At 38.5% G+C, this 16,029-nt stretch overlaps 1 protein-coding gene across 1 annotated transcript; it reads right to left on the bottom strand.

Annotated features, from left to right (window-relative positions):
• Positions 1-107: 107 nt before the first annotated feature.
• LOC145766952 (nucleoside diphosphate kinase 7-like) lies at positions 108-6,711 on the bottom strand. The gene is made up of 9 exons (XM_082578670.1): positions 6,607-6,711; positions 5,613-5,648; positions 4,073-4,183; positions 3,603-3,769; positions 2,401-2,562; positions 1,612-1,819; positions 1,257-1,427; positions 866-1,042; positions 108-359 (listed from the first exon to the last, which is right to left on the bottom strand). The coding sequence occupies exons 1-9, from the start codon at positions 6,607-6,609 to the stop codon at positions 219-221; spliced, it is 1,176 nt and encodes a 391-aa protein (XP_082434796.1). The 5' UTR covers positions 6,610-6,711; the 3' UTR covers positions 108-218.
• Positions 6,712-16,029: the final 9,318 nt, after the last annotated feature.

Below are 16,029 nucleotides of genomic sequence, written 5' to 3'. Positions count from 1 at the left end.
TTTATAGGCCGTAAAGTCCAAGCTGAAGCTGAGCTGAAACTCGTATAAAAAAAAAAACATTAATAAACAAAAGCGCAATGGGACTGAACAACTAGACCACGAGAATAAAAGGTGCAACCAAAAGTTTATTAAAAGTGTACAAATGAAACAGTACAATAATTCTACTTTTCGCATACTTTGTATTGAAAAATCAGTTACAATAAAACGTGTTAAACAAATTAATGTGGAAGGATTCTGAAGAAGTATTCCACTTCGAGAATCCCGTCTTCGGGTAGATCCGTGCAGTGGACAGCATTCTCAATTTTGTCTTTTCCAAACATTGCCCGGAGGGTCTTGGGCCTTAGATGACGAGCGATCTCCTGCGAACAAAGTTATGAATTCAAAGAAGAACCGCGTAATTGGTCTTTGCTCAAAGTGACATGGCAACTTTATTTAGCACCCAGACTCACTATATCTACGTAGGCTAGTAGTTTATAACTTCTCGTCATCAATATAGATGTTTTAACAACCCGGGAATGGCGAATGGGAGTAGTTTAATACAAGCTACAGTATGTATGTTGCCGACTTTGTAGCAAGAATTAACAAACGGGGTGTGAAAGAGTCGGTAAAATTTCCTGAAAGAAGCGTTTCATCACAAAAGTAGTATGTACCGTAGCTCGTTAGCAAGAAAATTGAAGATACCAACGATAGAAATGGAGTCACTGCGTACAAATAGTCGACTTTTCAGGATAAAGACCAGGCTTTTTTGAAGAAGAATGTAGAGCAGCAGCTGGTTAAAACACTAAGTAATTAGCCTAGGTATAAACCTAACCCTAATCGGTTGCAGTAGGCTGTTCTCGCATAAAACTACGTATACTGAACCTACCGGATCTGCTGGGCCGCAAAGCTCTCTAAACTTCACAGGAGTGTCTTCGCCCTTGCCGGTTATTTCAAGAGCGACCAGCGGTCCGTTGCACAATTCATCCGCCATGCTTTGGTATTCCGCAACCACTCCCTTGTAGATTTCGTAGAATTCTTCAGCATTCGCTTTTTCTAGACTTTGCTGAGGAAGAAATAGAGCGGTGTATTGAATCAGACAAACTGATTAAATTTAATTCTGTTAAAAAAATATAGAGGGTGTTTATATGAGAGGTCATGGGTGATCAAACATGGTTAATATATTGAAGAAGACTTATAACGACACTGAAATAAAAATTGATAGAAAAAAAAATTGAAACTTACGTTTGTTTTAAAAACTTAATTACGGCGCAACTCACCATGCTTAAGTCGCTCACAACGAATCCAGCGTCTTGTATCACTGTCAGAATGTCGCCCACCAACCCTGCTTTGACAGCATGGGGTTTGATAACGCAGCAAGTGCTGTACTGGTACGTAGCGGTGTTCACAAGACCACATGGTCCTTTTGATGGAAAGAAGATCTCAATTTCCTAAAAAAAACAAAAAATTTTTTATGCCAGTGAATACCGAGCAAAGCGCCACCTACACTTACAACTTGCTCTTCCAAGAGATCTGAAATGTTTCAAATGCAATAGAACTTTTAAAGCTAAGATTTGACTTGTTAGTCATTTACGATCTCAGGTCTATCAATACGTCATGAGTCAGGTGACTTACCCGAGCTGCAGATTCAACGCTATCCGACCCGTGGGCTGCATTTTTGGTGCTGTCCGTTCCAAACATCGCTCTCAAACTGTTCGGCTCTTTTTCTTTGGCTTCTGCTGAATCTGTCGGGCCCAGAAGCTTCCTCCATGAAGAAACCACATTGGTCCCCATCAATTCCATGGCAACAATTGGCCCACTTGTAATGTAATCCCGAAGATCACTGTGTGGAATGTTGTAACGCGTTAAGACAAATTGGTTTCACTTGGAATTGTTACGTCAAGGGGGCATCTCTCCCCGACCAAACATAGAGGGTGGGGTCAAATCAGTTGTTCTTGAATTTCAAAGTTTCTGATAAGTTATCATGCTTTATGGCTCACACATGCCAACAGGAGAGTTCAAAAAGTGTCTTTCCCTTTCCCCAGCGCTGGAAGCCATGGCCACACCAGTAATAAGAGCAAAACACCACGTGGGCAGCATTATACTGGCGGATCACAGCATAAAGTGGAAATCCAACAGGGGCAGGAAAAGCTGGCAGCCAAACCCTTATCAACCAACCTAGTGCTTTTTCCTGCAACAAATTTCCCTCCCGGTAAACATCATTGGCAGATGTAAAACGTTGACGAATCACTGGGGATATTCCTTAGGAAGTACAAGTTGCAAATGCGGACAGGAGCAAACGAAGCAACATCTGCTCGAATACCCTGGTCTGATAGCAAAAAGCTCAGCGCAAGAAGCCAAGAGCTTGCGTGACACACGAAGAAAAAATAAGGTGTTCCAAAGTCTGCATTTAAGGACACTTACTTGTAGAATGGTTTAGACTGGTGTTCTTCATAAAGCTTTGCGGCGTCTTTTTTACCCAGATAGACCATTTTTGCCTTGCATACTTGAATGTGGTTTGCTCGAAGACCATTGATGATAACTCCCAGCTTAGAGACAGCATCAGGCTTGATAATTGCTAAAGTCCTGCATCAGAGAACAACTTTACAAATTGCTGCGACCACACAAACAAAATGACTTTTTTAAACCTTAAGTCAGTCATATAAAACTATTTCACAATGTAGATATTAACGACCTGTTTTAGCCTGATGTTGCGAGTTCGCTGTGGTAATAGCGAATTGCACTAGCTTTCGGAACACAGTTCCCTAGTCATGAGTGTTGAACTGTTGATGGTGACATGGTGTTGAAGTCAGTGAGTCGTTCCTTGTCATGTGCTATGACGAATCACAGCACAGTCATAGCACACGACTGGGGAACTGCGTTCCGAAAGCTAGTGCAATTCGTTATTACCAAAGCGAACTCGCAGCATCAAGCTAAAGTGAAACAGGTCGTTAATATCTACATTGTGAAGTAAGCAACGATCATGCTTCTGAAAGCAAAACTCAATGTATTACACAAAACTATATCGGCCTATGGTAGCCCTGGGTTCGATTCCAGGTCGGGTCATACCAAAGACTTTAAAAAGGGTACCGATCGTGTTCTTTCTTGCATAACGCGGTGAGGATAAATCGGGTAATAATCTGGTGACATACACCCACCCTCTTCCAATCTGCCTTGAGCCAGCATGGAAGCAGTAGGCCTACGGCTTATAAAATCACATGGAACCCTGTCAAGTAACCCATGTTGATGCGCAATCTGCTGCAAGCGGAGATAGCGAATGATTATTATATCGGCCTACCACCATATCATTAAGTAGACCGACGCTACGTCAGCATAGGATAAATAAATACTAAAGATATAAAAGAACGTCAGTTGAAGAACGTATTCTTCAACAATACAATTGTTGCAGTTTGAAGTAACCTCTTTCACATATGTAAGTACCGGTAAAAAACCCTTAAGAGCAAAATCGTTGGAACGCCTGATCAATCTAATCAAAAATAGCTCAAAATGTAAATACTAAACTGGTGTTCAGCACACCTTTGAGAAATCAGACTGTTTTCATCTTCAGGAAGACTATTCGTAGTAATATTCATTCAAAAAAACAGTAAATCAGCCATTCCACCTACTTTTCACTTTTATTTCCGAGTTTACTTTTCGTAAACGGATCTCCATAATCCACAAACGTTAACTGTCTGGAATAAATGCTCACTTGACTGCCAATGTACAGGTCTGCAAGTTTGACTGTTGGAAATTTTGTCCGGCTCAAAAATTTTCGACGATTCTTTATATCGTACTGCGAACAATAAACGTTGACAGATATACAAAAACGCTTCACTTATATTGACATCCAATATTAATACAGGAAAATAATACTGATGTATGTTTTGTAGCTCTGTATTAATCAACAGATATTCGTTGCTCTCAGCGCTTTATAAATATTCCCAAAATATAATATTCATTAAATAGTTATCTTAAGTTGAATTTCTGTTAGAGCAAATGTAAGCAAAAGATATTTCAACAGATGTTATGTGAAGCAAACTTTCTTTCAAACCTTTGGCATAGACTTAGTGTCACTTGTCTAGAGTTATGTTTTTACCATTTCTATACTGTTGTCTTTTGGGTAGAACAAAAATTGATAGCGGCGGATTAAAGCAGCTGGCGGATCATACCATTCCGCTGTGAAAGAATATCGTTCATCTTGAGAAGTCTGCAAAAGCATGTCGATTAAAAATATTTATATTTAAAAGATTTAGCTCAGTGGATGAGTGGTTATTGCCTTCAGCTCTAGTGCTGGTAGGTCTGGGTTCGATTCCGGGTCAGGTCATACCAAAAACTTTAAAACATAATAGATTGTGTTCTTTCTTGCATAACGCGTAACAAAGTAAGGATAAGTGGGTAATAATATTGTGACTAGGGATGGTTAAAAACATTTTTTTAGTCGTCGTTTTTTTAATGTTTTTTCATTTTTTATACTGTGTCTAATTATTTCATACATTTTTGAAGTAATAACTGTTTTCATTCATCATGTTCAAAGAACTGCAAAAGAAACTGTAAAATTATAGCTGCTAAGTAACTTATTACAAATCAGTTTACTGCAGTTATGACTAAGTTCAGTAAGTCAGAAGTGTAGATGCATGCTCAGCAAGTGGTTCCAATAAACCACCCAACTTTAGGAATAGTACTACATCCTTTTTGATCATTGGTGAAGTCAAAAGAAGATTTTAATGAAAAGTTAGTGGCAAAGTTTTATTTTGGTAACTTATCGATGTCTTGATCATTTCAGAACAAATATTTTAAAAAAAAGTAAAAATTCTGTTCCAACATTTAAATTTCAGACAAACTCTGCGCAAAAAACACAATTGTTTTTTTTTTCAAAAAAAGTGTGTTTTTTTAAATGAGCGCAAAAAAACAACTCACATCTCTAATTGTGACATCATACATTATGATGCAAAATTTGAAAATGAGATTTTTTCACTAATAGTCCTGAGCAGCTGTAGAGAGATAATACATATAACACTATTAAAGTTACAGTGGTTGAATGCAGTAGCTGGTGTCAATTATTGCGTTTCACCTAAAATGTGGTAGTCGGTTTAATTTATATTTTATTTGTAATGAGTCTAATGACCAAACGCTAAGCAAATTTAAAACAAGTTGATATTACGTATTTGCTTGCTATATATAAACGTGTTGAAAATTTTTCTTTTAAGTCATAGAACTAAAAGTAATTATCCTTCATTCACACACAGTTCAATAGTGCCAACCAGTTTTTTGTAGACACAAGAATTGCATTTCAATGACATGATTCTGCTTCAAGTGCAAAATTATACTATATGTGTTAAACAATTTGAACAATAATAGTTGTAAGATCAATTAAAATATTATTGAATAGAAAAACGTTTTATGAATTAATGATACATATGTAATAGCTTGAGTTTCACTTTTAGCAACATGATCATTGCTTACTTCACAAATGTAGATACAATTGTCATAGCACATGATCAGGAAACTGTGTTTCAAAAGCAAGTGCATACCGCTACTACCACAGTGAACTTGCAGCATTAGGCTAAACCAGGTCATTTGTATCTATATTGTGAAGTAATTATACATATTTCTACACAAGTATCAACACAACGTACCGAGGGCTCAATATAGGAGTCAACGTATCCGGGAAACTGTAATAGAAAAACAATGTTAGCATGAAAATATAACAGTTTTCTTTAAAGTTAACTTACATCTTATCAACACAAAGTAAAGAAGTGCAATTAGAGACTAGAAAAAAGGGAGCCGGTATACAAGCCCCCCCCCCCCCCCCCATGGTAACTGATGACAAAGACAGGACTCGACCAAACATAGAGGGTGAAACTACTTTACTTTTGCTTTACTGTTCACACACTTCAATCCACATGTTTTGGTCAATTCCTCTTTGTCATGAGTTACCAAGGGGGGGGGGGGGGGACTTGTATACCAGCTCAGAAAAAATATACCCTAGTGCACAACGTAGGCTACAAGTCTTTTAGTAACACAAAATTGAAAAAACTAAACTATTGGATTCTACATTTTAACACAAAACTATGAATGGTGAGTAATATAGAGACAAGTTATCAATAACAACCAGTTATGAAACAAATTGTACTCCGTTTGTGGGAGCAATCGTATAAAAAATCAATAACTGCTTAACATATTGAATCTACATTTATGTTAATATGTCGGAAATGAAAAATGTTCAAATGCAACAACAATGCTGTTTGTGAGCATACTTGTGGAAAACAAAGTGTTGATGAGTGAAAATACACTTTGCAATGAAACTAATGTCATTCTGTGACTGGTTTGCAGACCTGGCATTTGCATTTCTTTAAACAGTTTAGATTCGAAAAGTTATAGCATTCGATAACAAACTTCAGTTATTCTCGGAAGCTCTTTCACTGTGCTCATCATGTTACAATTATTTCAAGGATTGAGTTAGTTCCTTCAGATTTAAGCAGAAATATATAATTGATAAAACAAAACAGTAGGCCTAACTAAAGCAATTTAAAATCGTTTAGCCGCAACCCATTAGCTAAGCAGGTAGTCAATTATTTTGTATTGGTGAACCATTGCTACATTACACTATTTTACCTTTTAAGAACTTACCATTATTTAGTTAACTTTATAATTACAAGATATGCAGTTTTCAGTCAGAAATTTTTATACAAACGTCATCAAACAACAGTTGCTATTTTATAAAACTGTCTCTCTGAAATGCATTAAAATGAAAAATTGACTTCACATAACATATAGCTTATTCAAACACTTCCTTGAAATGGGTCAGGCGTTCAGTTTTTAATTAAAGACAAAACAAAGTTGAAAGATATGCTTTCAAAACTTGTTTTAAAATTGTGGGGCACTAAATTTGTATGATTGGCAGAAAATGATTTTGACACTGTCACAAAGTTGTTAACAATAAATGTCAACTGATTTCAAGTGAGTTTTGCAATACAGTGAGTTTTGCTTTGAGCAGTAGCCTACTGCATAATTATTTCACAAGTGTAGTACGGGACATTAAACGTCCTTTTTAGCCTAATGCTGCAGGTTTTTCATAAGCTTTCGCAACACAGTTACTTAATGATGTGCAAATGACGACTGGTGTTGTAGTCAGATTGTTGTTGTTTTGACTAATATCACAATTTTATTTAAACAAATATGATTATTTTGAAATGATGTTAAACAAAAAGCGCAATGCAATAAACACAAACAACAGTCTAAATTTTTCTTTTTGAAAACTATTTTAATTAGATGTAAGATTTAAGAAGCAGCTGACTCGATCACTGATGCAGCATTTTGCTGTTTCCTGTTTGTTGTGAAATTTAGTTTTTTATGATGCTAGTTTTTTGTATTGTTTATACTTGTACTATACTATTCTCACAACAGACAAACTCACAAAGGTTACTGGCATATATCTACCTTTCCTCAACATTATCAGCAAACATGTTTGGAAATGTTAATAATTGGGTGTGCTATAAACACCATAGCCTACACCATTGGAAGAGAATAGGCATGATTGTTCAATTGTGTGCGACAACAAAAAGTATTCAAAGTGACTTCTGTTTTTTTCATCACAGTACATGAATCATTTCAGGTTAAACACGAAACACAACAAAAATATGAGCCCACCCTGCACAAGCACCATGCTTATTTTTTATTTCATCAAGTTCAAGACTGAGTTTGAGTTGTTGAAATAAGGATAAATATCCTAGGTTCCCTTTGACACCTTTCAATTTCAGGACTGTGTTTTCCTCATACCCACAGAGCTTTTTCAAGCTCGTGCATCTGGAAGGTCAGATGAGACTTTCTTAGACCAAAAACAAAGATTTTCACAAATATTTCAAACCTTAGTTTGTCCACTGCAGATTTTAAAAAAAATTTAAAGCATAAACAAAGTCACCTCATTTGCATGCAAACTTGATCAGAGATTTGGTTTTCATATGTGAATAAAGTCTTCCCGCTGGCGGTGTTTAAAAGGTAACTTTGTTCATATAGTAACTCATAGGCACCGACTTTTCAAAAAACCTTGGGGGGCGAGAAAGGTGATGACATCATAAACATACCGCTATTTTACTCAATTAAAATAGTCTTTGATTGAGCTTACTGTCTTGTTCAGGTTTTTTTTAAGGTTTGGTTTGGGTGACCGCTAAGTAGTTTTAAGAAACCGCAAGTGTTTCATTTAAATACCAAAAAATAGCCATATTTGCTTAAGACATAGTGAGAAACAACCATTACTTTTCTACTGTAGTTGCAAGTCCAAATTTTGGGAAACCGCTGGAGAAATTTGGGGGACCGTTTCGGTCCCCCAAAACACCTTAAAAAAACACTGGTTTTGTTTATTGACACCTAGGTCGCCAACCGAATTTATTAGAACCGCTGCTTGAAACGATTAGTTTTACGCATGTAGTACGCCTTGTCGTAAAAATTTTGATATTGTTAGCTCATAATTGGAACAGTTGAAAAACAAGCCGATTCATTTCCTTTTTGTGCAAGTAAATAACAACGACCAAGACAGCGAAGTTATCGAAATAAAACCCAAAAAATCATGATCTCAAGCAGAGTGGAAACCCACTATAAGTTTTATTAACCTCGTTTCGCTCGTTTTGCTAATTACTTACCTTCAAAGCGCTAACAACGGCGAAGTGTTTTCTTTTCTGTTTTTTTATCGAAAGTCTTTACAGTCTTTTATATACTCGAGTATAGGTCGAGATGTTCGCAAGCGATTGTCACCTCAAAAACACAAGTTCAACTTATACACGGGACAAGCTATTGTCTCCAGCTCAACAGTTTTCAAAATAAACGCATTTTTACTGCCGCAAAATCATTGCCGACGTAGATTAAGGAGTTTGAAATGGCGTCGTCCTAAGTAAAACTTTTGAATACGTTTATTAGCAGTGATTCGAACTTAATTTTCAAATTTAATGATTTCTTGTCAATTCTAAACTTTATGCACTTGTTGAGCAATATGCTAAGCTCACCAGACAAAACAGTGGAAAAAGCTGTTTTAAGAAATCGATCTTTTATTTTTGCGTGTAGGACATAATCGTTCTTATTACGTAACATGCGATGATCGTTGAAGTCGGTGTCAAACCTAAGCGGCCGCATAAAACAATGATGTCAGGTTAGCTAGGTGACAATAGTGGTAAGAGAAGTCGTTAATGCAGGCAATATCTGCGACCAAGACCATTCAACACCTTTTCTTTTATTGGTTTTCAATTTAATTCTCACACATTGCAAACTAAAAAATACGTTCTGTTGAATCATAATTGATCTCACAGCGGGAAAACCTCGTTGAAAATAGCGCGTCTAATTTAGCAGGTTTACTTAATATTGCAGTGAATAGTTACGTGACTATTCCAGCAGCGTAAGTTACTCTACCATCTACTTTGAAATTTCCATGCCGTAAGAGACTATGAGAAAGCCATGCGATCAGCTGCTGTTTTTGAATGCAAGAGCAACGTGGGCTGTTTTTCACTTTAAAAAGTACCGTTGACGCATTAAAAAGTACATTAAAAAGTACCGTTGACGCTATGCGCTAAAAAACCACAAAAACTTTACAGCGTAGCCTCAAGCGCAAACTATCCAAAAAAATGTGGCCGCAAGCACTAGCGCAAACAAAAAGTCTACGGTACGCCGCAAGTATGCGGCGTAGAATTTGCGGCGTATACGTACATCTCTGTCAATATCATACTATGAACAACAAACTTGAAGATTGATGAACCACATTTACACTGGTAGTGGGACTACTCAGCATGCGACAACTCAGCAAGTACATTTCAGCTACTGCCCCAATCAGCAAATGAAATTTTCATCTAGCATGGAACTTGCTTGGTCATTGCTTGCTAAACTGAATTTGCTGGATACACGTCAAGTATCGATTTGGTCAGTTTTTACTTGCTTAGGTTCATCATTCACCAATTTCAGCCACTTGCTAAAATGTTGCTAGCTCAGTTGTCACTTGCTCAACTGCAATGTGCTGATTTTCACAACTACGAGTTGTAGCTTGTAGGAGACTCTTTTACACTTGCCTGAGCACTTTTTTATTTACAACTGCTCCTTTTTGTCATGCACCATCGAATAGTTGCTACGTTACCATAGAAATCTTCGTTAATATCATCAGCACTTTTATTTTTAAACTTCTCCATGCTTTTTTCAATCATATACACTTTTAATTTCATTCAACTAATATCATTTTATTTTTGTCATAAACGTGTCCGATATTAACCCTGCCTATTTCATAAAACAATTGTCAGAAAATATCTTCATTATTTCGTCATTTAGTTTTAAAAGTTTCTTGTACTGTACTTTTTAAAATTCTAACTTTAAAATGCATGAAGTGGTTGGTTTTTGAACCTTTATCTTTGAACTGACAAAGCCTTCATATATTATTCCTGGTAGTTGGGTTTGCCGAGTTTTCTAGGTCGAAGTTTGCAGCAACTAGTTTACTCAATTAAATAGATTTTGTATTAAAAACAAAAAAACGTCCAGACGTTTTCCATTTACAAAACATTTAAAATTAGTTCGTATTTTCAACTGAAGTCCCAGACGCCTTCGTCTCTCTGCTCAAATGTCGCATAGAGTTTTACCTGTCCGTGTGATTCGGCATTGACAAACTGGACGAAAATCGGTATGTCCACCACTCACCAGACATTTGACCACGAGAGTACGGTAAATAGTCGAACGTGGGAAATTATTTCATAGCTGGCCTAATTTGTTCGTAAACAAAGTTTACTTTATCGACCCATAGCCTAAAATATCGAGATAAATTATATGGCCGTTATGCCTAGGAACTCGGCATAATGTTGTAGGTTACGTGGACACGTTACTATTCAGGCACCTTTTAAACCTCTCAAGGTTTTGCCACCTTTTCCCGTTCATTAACGTGCTGGAGTGGTAGCCTACCTGGTAGGCCTATATCAACTATTGTAGTTATAGTAGCCTAGTATCTTTTTCGTCCCGGACGTGCTAATGACGAAAAATAAAATGAATGAATGATGTGCAGCCTAGAGTAGGTAAAGTTTAGTAATTGCACCGTATAGCTAGCCTACTATTCTCGCAACAGACGAAATAGCCTACGTAGCCTATAGGCCTAGGCTACGTTTTCCCCCTCTCAATGCTAGTCGACCTCGCTGTTTTATTACACAGGAGAACCGATTTCTGATTGTTTGGTTCCTTAATGATAAACTACTTTTATCATTAGCCTATGTAGGCTATGAATATATTTGACACATTGTAGGTGTGTGGAAAATAATAGCGTCTCACTCTCCTTAATAATTTCAAGGATCATCTTACCGTCTCAACCTCAACAAATTTTAATACGGTCAAATCCCGGGATAAATGGAAAGAACTTATCTACAAACACCTGAGCGTGAAACAGACAATCAAGAAGATAACATTGAAGTCACGATTGAACGAAAATTGAACTCGATCGCCATAGGCTAGTCCAGTTTCATTCATCCTTGTTTGCGATTATCAGTGGGCAGAGGGCTGGGATCAAAGACTTAGAAATCCAGGGTTAGGGTTGGAACATCCAATAGCATTGATAGGGGGGTCTAGTCTACTCTTCAGGCCCGTAGCCAGGAGGATTCTCGGGGTTCCCGGGAACCCCCCCCCCCCCCCCCTGAGCCGAAAAGGTCCACATTTTGGAGAAGGTGTAGTGTAGCCTACAAACGATCACAAGATCAGCTACCTATGATCAGCTGAAACCTTCGAGATAGTTCTGAATAAACATGTTAATATATTGTTGCTTGTTTAGAACAGGGGTCCGGAAATACTTGTTGGCGCGACCCAAAAGACAATCGTTCGAAATCGTCGCGGCCCAAACGTTTCAGAAGCATATAATTTTGCACAAAATCTTTTGCAATTTAATATCAATTTCTATACGGTCGTTCCCGCTTATTAATCCCACATTGGCACCGGACAATTGATTGATTGATTGAATCTTTATCCTCGGACTGGGAAAGCTTCTTGCAGAGCTTAATCCTGGCAGTTTCGCATACTTGTAGAGGCTTTGAATCACTGACGCAGGCCCGGTCACCGAGATTGACAGAGTGAAGTTTCCGATTGTTGAAGTCTTGTTGCCGGGTAACTATTCCATCCATTACATGCCGCTGAATGGAGAACAGTCCTTAGCTTTTAGGAATGGAATGGAGAACAGAACTGGAGAACAGAACAGACCTTGGAATGGAGTGGAGTTCTGGAATGGAGTTGGAGGAATGGAATGGAGTTCTGAAATGGAGAACAGAACAGTCCTTAGCGAACAGAGAACAGGAGAACCGACCAAGTGCGTTGCTCAAGCGCACACCCCGAATCGAACCAGTGCCGCTTGATCTTGAAGTTTCTTCGTTCCAGAAGTGACGCGCTAACCAATTGAGCTATCGGGGCGGGGGGAATTTTCTACCACTCCTTTCTACTTTCAGTAATTCAGGAATGGACCGACTTGGGCTTAATAAGCGAGTGGACCTACTAACTGTGGTTGTCGTCGTGTAAGCCTCTGAGGCCGAGGATCTACCCTTTTACCATCCCAGATTCACGATGTTCCAGGACACTGGAAGGCTACTAGAGAGCAGCTAGTCTTTGGTTTCATCATCCAAGACGCGCAGACCTTCCACTCCGTTCTACAGTCATTGATGATGTGGTCTGCCTGTTTCTCGGCACCACATTCACATGAGGAGGAAGAGGCCATTCACCATTGGTGCATGGTTGAGCGGAAAAGCCCGACACCCGTACGAAGACTGTTGAGGCGCACCCATGCCTGTCTTTGTAGTATCAGGCCTGTGGACCATGTGTCGCGTAGGAAATGGACGAATGGAGTCTGGTAATAGGCTACTTGACTTCCGTTCAGAATTCAATAGATGCTCTGCCCAAGTAGCGGCAGACATGTTTTGTTCATCAGCGTTGTTGATGGCAGTGTCGATATGGTGGCAGTGAGCACTGCAGCACCAAAACAGGTGCACAGAACTCTGATAAAGAGTAGACAAGGGCTAAGGCTGCTATACGAAAATGTCAGCTCTCGCCCCCCAGCTGGAGCCTGCCAGGTGCTTGAGTAGCCCAGCGCGGGATGTCAGTTTCTTGCGCAGTGACACCAAATGGTGGTGGTATGTGAGCGATCTGCCTAGTGTCACCCTAAGATATTTTGGTTCGGGGCAGAAGGACAGAGGTTTTCCATTGTTCTGAACATGTAGCTCAAGATCAGCTTCCCGATGTTTTAGGTGGAAAGACGAAGTCAGTACGTCAAAGAGTAGGCTATATGATTGACTGATTGTATTTATTTTTGAAATAGGCTACAAGTTATATTTATAGTAAGTTTAAACCCTTTTGCGACCCACTGTGGATGGTCTTGCGATCTAAATTTGGGTCGCAACCCACTAGTTGCGGACCCCTGGTTTAGAACCTCGCATATCGTAGACAATTTAGGCTAAAAGCGAATAGCAGAAATTGTTATATTGCAAAATGTGCAGTAGCTTACATGACCTTAAAAGGGCATCTGCCCCCTCTGCCCCCCGCTTCCGGCGCCCCAATAGATGTGTTATTGTTAATGTGAATATTTTTGCAGCCTAATTATTTATTTCGTTTTTGTAGGCTACCGTAATGTTGACAATTTGAAGTTTGTTTTGTTTGTTGATCTATATATTAGGCCTATGTAGACTACTGCCACTTCATATGTTTTGATTGCTTGCTTGAAGACACGCAAAGTAGAAAGTGTTATCAAAAGGTCCATATTTTTGGATTTGGGAACCCCCCTTGAAAATGTCTGGCTACGAGCCTGCTAGAAGATACTTTTGGACCCGTGGACCCGGCATGATTTTAGGGCCCTGTAACCTTTCCAAAAGGTCGAAGAAAGTATTGCGTATTCTTTGGATGTAGCCTAGTGTATTTTTGATTAGTTTTGAATTCTTATCCTCGGACTGACAACGTCTTGATAGGTTATTCTTGGTAGTTTTACATATTTGTGGAGGCTTTTGACGCAGGACCAGTTAGGCTACCGAGATTAGCAGAATAAAGTTTCCGATTGTTAAAAAGTCATTGCTGGGGAATTATTCTATCTAGGCCTACTAAGTGCCGCTGAATGGAAAGCAGTCCTGAATTGCACTCCAGTCTAAGCTTTAGTAGTTAGGGTTAGGAAACGATGGAGAGAAAAAAATAAAAAAAGCCGAAGTCGCTGATCGTAGTTTCCGCAAACAAACTGAAAAGATCGAGAGAAAAAAATAGAACCGTTTTTCCGCAGTTTCCGTAAACATTTTAAAATTTCCAGTAATGATCCTAAGAGTTTGCCGAAGTCGCTGATCGCAGTTTCCGCAAACATTTTGAAAGGGTTAGGGTTTATCGGAGTTTCCGCAAACATTTTAAAATTTCCGGTAATGATCCTAAATTCAGCGGTCCTGATTCTGAATTGCACTCCAAGAGCCGAACCAGCATCGCGTGATGTTGAGTTGGACGCGTAAACTATGATCTAATTGGCTGGACAGAGATGGCTTGATTTGGGGCCCGCGGATTTCATTCATAGTCTACCAAGGCCAAATTATCCTCTCAACGGCCCTGGGGACATCTGGCTTGTCCACTCAACCATGCATCAATTCCTTATGACTCATCGTAAATATGCACCATTTTCAGTCTAGGCCTGATGCAAATACAAATAAACAAAACTTTGAATGACATCTTCCTCTTGTTATGGAAGTAGTGTTGATGCTGAGAAACTTGCTGTTGTTTCTCTGGGCAAGAAACTTTACGATAATTGCCTCTACCCAGTGATCGATTTCGAGTAATGGGTAGTACCAAATTTAAGTCATAAGTAGAGTAGACAACCGAAAACAGACATTGCCGTCGCTGCAGCGTGGGTCAGGTGTACGTCAGAAGGCGTACACCGATGCATAGCGCACAAGTCCGCTTTCCCGCAATGCAGTATAAAGATAAGAACAACAAAACAAACAAACAGACTGTAAACTGCACTCTTAACGATTGCGTCATCTTTAGCCCACCTAACGGACCTAAGACTGGCTGCTCTCGGGTAGTCTTCCACAGTGTGAAAACAGTAGTCGAAATGAAGAAAAATCTAACTTTTATAATCGCTTCATCAAGAAATGGCTAATCTGGCAGCTCTGATTGTTTGGAGAAGTTTATGCGATGCAAGTCTTTTGCAATCGCACAATGTGCAAAAAGCGCCCCTGCACGAAGCCATGATGGTTCCCGACTCGCCTCGCCCAAGAAAAATTACGAGAAAAGCAAACAAGACAAAATGCAGTGTTGCCAAGTTGCCGAAGTTTCTCTGTTTTTATTCAACTTTTCTCACAAGTGAATTGATTAATTGAAATTATTTAGTTTTAAAGTTTCAGGAAGTTTTGAATGTCTGAACTTTAAATTACTAATTACAATTTAGAGTTTTCCGTAACTATAAAATTATGTTTTGTACAATAGTCTTTTTCTTTTTTATTGCACCGCACGATATAAAACTTTCCTTTTATTGTTGTTTTATCATGACTATTGTCTATTGAGATGAAAATTGCTTGCGGTTTAATTGATGTTATGATTAAATCATTTTATCTATTTGGCTGGCTATTTTCTAAAAGTATTTGATTTTCATTATCTCAGTAAAAATTAAAAAAGGCACAAAAGCTTTTTAAAATGTTCATTTTTCAACGATTACTGACTGAGCCTTTTTGATAAGTTCTACAAATTAAAAAAATATGGTTATTGTTAACTTTTAAAAAAAATTCAAGTTTGTATTTTTAAACTCGGTTGTGCTCATGCGCGCTTTCAAAACTCACGTACAAAGAAAATCTCACGCTTGCGTTGTTGCGTGCGCCACAATGTGACGTAACCATTTCCCATTTTCCTTGTTGCTCTTGACGCGGTGTCAACTGTTAAAGGAAGAAATAATGATGATTTTATTAGTAGAATAATTTATAACGCCCTGGCCCCTGGGAGATCGTGCACACTGCACACTTGCACAGTGTTCCGCTCTGGACATGCACAATCCAGTACATAATATTCAGGAAGCTCAAGTTTTTTTACAAGATTCATTAGCTGGATTCT

The sequence above is a fragment of the Aplidium turbinatum genome, chromosome 3, assembly GCF_918807975.1.
Source record: "Aplidium turbinatum chromosome 3, kaAplTurb1.1, whole genome shotgun sequence".
NCBI lineage: Eukaryota > Metazoa > Chordata > Ascidiacea > Aplousobranchia > Polyclinidae > Aplidium > Aplidium turbinatum.
Note: the sequence above shows the minus strand (reverse complement) of the source record. Positions and strands in the feature narration are given on the sequence as shown.